At 25.3% G+C, this 2,466-nt stretch overlaps 1 protein-coding gene across 1 annotated transcript in view; it reads right to left on the bottom strand.

Annotated features, from left to right (window-relative positions):
- Nucleotides 1-1,192: 1,192 nt before the first annotated feature.
- LOC111616943 (carcinine transporter-like) overlaps nt 1,193-2,466 on the bottom strand; it is a 5,767-nt gene continuing 4,493 nt past the window's right edge. The window contains exons 3-6 of the mRNA XM_023358295.1: nt 2,259-2,458; nt 1,913-2,094; nt 1,657-1,832; nt 1,193-1,585 (exon numbers count right to left, since the gene is read on the bottom strand). Of these exons, the coding sequence (XP_023214063.1) occupies nt 1,534-1,585; nt 1,657-1,832; nt 1,913-2,094; nt 2,259-2,458 (610 nt within the window). The 3' untranslated portion in view covers nt 1,193-1,533. The remainder of the gene's footprint in view (nt 1,586-1,656; nt 1,833-1,912; nt 2,095-2,258; nt 2,459-2,466) is intronic.

Raw genomic sequence — 2,466 nt, forward strand, 5'->3', positions numbered from 1 at the left:
AAATTAACCTGAACTTTTTTCCAGTAAGATGGAGAATCATCACACTAGAGATGACCTGCAAATTCTTAGACAAGTTGGATAGGCTATAATGGTCCTATGCCATGGCATCCTGACTCCCTTGAGCTTATGCCTTTGTAGTTTATTTTGTAAAGAATAGGGTATATGAAAAGAGGGTTATTGACATGGCAGAACTGAAACACTGAATGATGAAGACAGTGACTTCAATATCCTAAGATATGCTGCAAAACACTTATCAATAACAGACTGGATGTTGTACTGTACATGCTACTAAAATTAGCCATGCCAAATACACTAAATTTCTTAGTGATTTTGCAACAATAAAACTTTTCAGTTACTATATTTTCTGCAAAAATTGCTTCTCACATATCTGTTATTGTCTATGTTTTGTTAAATATATGATATCTGCATCCTTGCTGACTTTTTAGCTTAAGATGTAAACAAGATTTAAAAAAAATAATATTAATAAAAAAATATATAAAAAAACTTTATACAGCAATGCAGAAAGTGGATACTTTTGATATTTATTGTTGAGAGCATTTATTAATTTACAAAACCTCTTAAAAATGATGAAAGATTTTAGAGTACCCAATGTTGTTGTTGTTCTCCCCAGAGTTTTGTAAAGTAACCAATTTAAAGTAAATTGTAAAATTCTATTACTGTTCTAATTGATATATAGATTAATAATTAATTACATGACAAATAATTGGATCTCTTATGTCATAATTCTGCTAATTTTTTGAACAAATTATTATGATGATGCTATCATTCTAGTTAAAATTTAATTAGAATTAATTTAATTAACTTACTTATTTTGAATGTATAGAAGGAAAGAAAAATAGTTATAGTAGTATTTGAATTAAAGAAGAAAAGAAAATAAAAAACCTAAATTTTATATTACCTATATTATTACCTTTAGTCATTTTTGTTGCTTGCTTCTCTGTAAAATTAAATTTTAAAAATTAATAGCTTAGTATACATAATTTTTGAGAAACATTACTCAAGTGGAATATCAACTTTGTACATTATAAGCGTCAGGTCTTTTTGGATGGAATTCTACATTAATTTCTATACTAATCAATGTTTCTATTAATTCAACTTAAAATATTCAGTCTTTAAAATATTTTAAATTTCACTTTATGTATATTTCAGATTATTCTTTTTTGTTATTGGATTTTTGGGTATTAATCTTCTATAAAATTTTATCAATTAAACAGGCATATTACATTTCAATTCAATTGTTATAAATAACTTAATATTTATTTGACAATAAATTTTTTAATGAAATCATAAGCTGCTCAGATATGCATCTTAACTTTCAGAATGTAAATTATTAAACTTGCAAGATTATTTTAAATATACTTCAAAATGTTACTAATAAAACAAAACAATCAATAATATTAGCAAAAATCAAATTTTAAAGAAAAATAAAATTATAAAAAACTAAAATACTATAAATATTATCAGATCAACAAATGACGATGATTTAATTTGATAAAAATAAAAAAAGCTGTTCTAAACTGCTTGTGGAATAGATGATTCTGACTTCTCTTTACTATCTTCTAACCTAAAATATTTAATTATATATAAACAAACAATGAATAGATTTAAATTTAAATTATAAATGTTTTTACATACTTGGGTGCTATACAAGGACAATCAAAAATATTCTGATCTTTTCCAAAGTTTTCTCCATCTTCTATGGAATGTGGAAGATGTTGACCCAAAGTTTCAGGTAGAAAAATTGCATATATTACAACTAACAACATAACACCTCCAGATATAATTAGAGGTAGTGAATAATATGAGAGTCCCTAAATGATAATGCAAAATTTAAAATAATTTAAAAAATAGTAAAAAAATTTAATACATTTCCATGTATCTATAAACTTACTAAATAAACCACTGATGGGCTGAGAAAAAGTCCAAGAGTTCCCATCAGTCGCAAAAATGCTAAACCACGTCCTCTCAATACAGTTGGACATAATTCAGCTGAATATTGTATGATAATATTATAGTTAGCTGTAATACATATTCTTTGTATTAATGCTAAAGCTAGAATGGCTTCAGAATTACCTAGAAAATATAGTTTTGTTTTATATCTTATAAAAAAAAATTAAAAAATTGTTTAATTTTATTGAAAAACAAAGAATTTCACAAATTAACAATAAAGGCCTTTAATAATTAGACATATTAAAGGTCTAATTTAGATAATTTTTGAAATTCTATAAATTACTTACCTGCAGGAATAGTAAAAGTTATAATTCCAGCAATTCCAGCTAATATTGACATAATAATAATAGGCCAACGTCGTCCTATTTTATCTATACCAAACAAAACAATTAGCATAGAAGGAATCTCCACCAGAGCACCAAAAGTAAAGGATTCATAGATGTCTGTTCCCAAGTTAGAGGCATTTTGAGTATTTGTATGATAACAACTGTATAT

The sequence above is a fragment of the Centruroides sculpturatus genome, unplaced genomic scaffold (genome assembly GCF_000671375.1).
Source record: "Centruroides sculpturatus isolate CEXI.00-Female unplaced genomic scaffold, Cexi_2.0 scaffold4298, whole genome shotgun sequence".
Taxonomy (NCBI): domain Eukaryota; kingdom Metazoa; phylum Arthropoda; class Arachnida; order Scorpiones; family Buthidae; genus Centruroides; species Centruroides sculpturatus.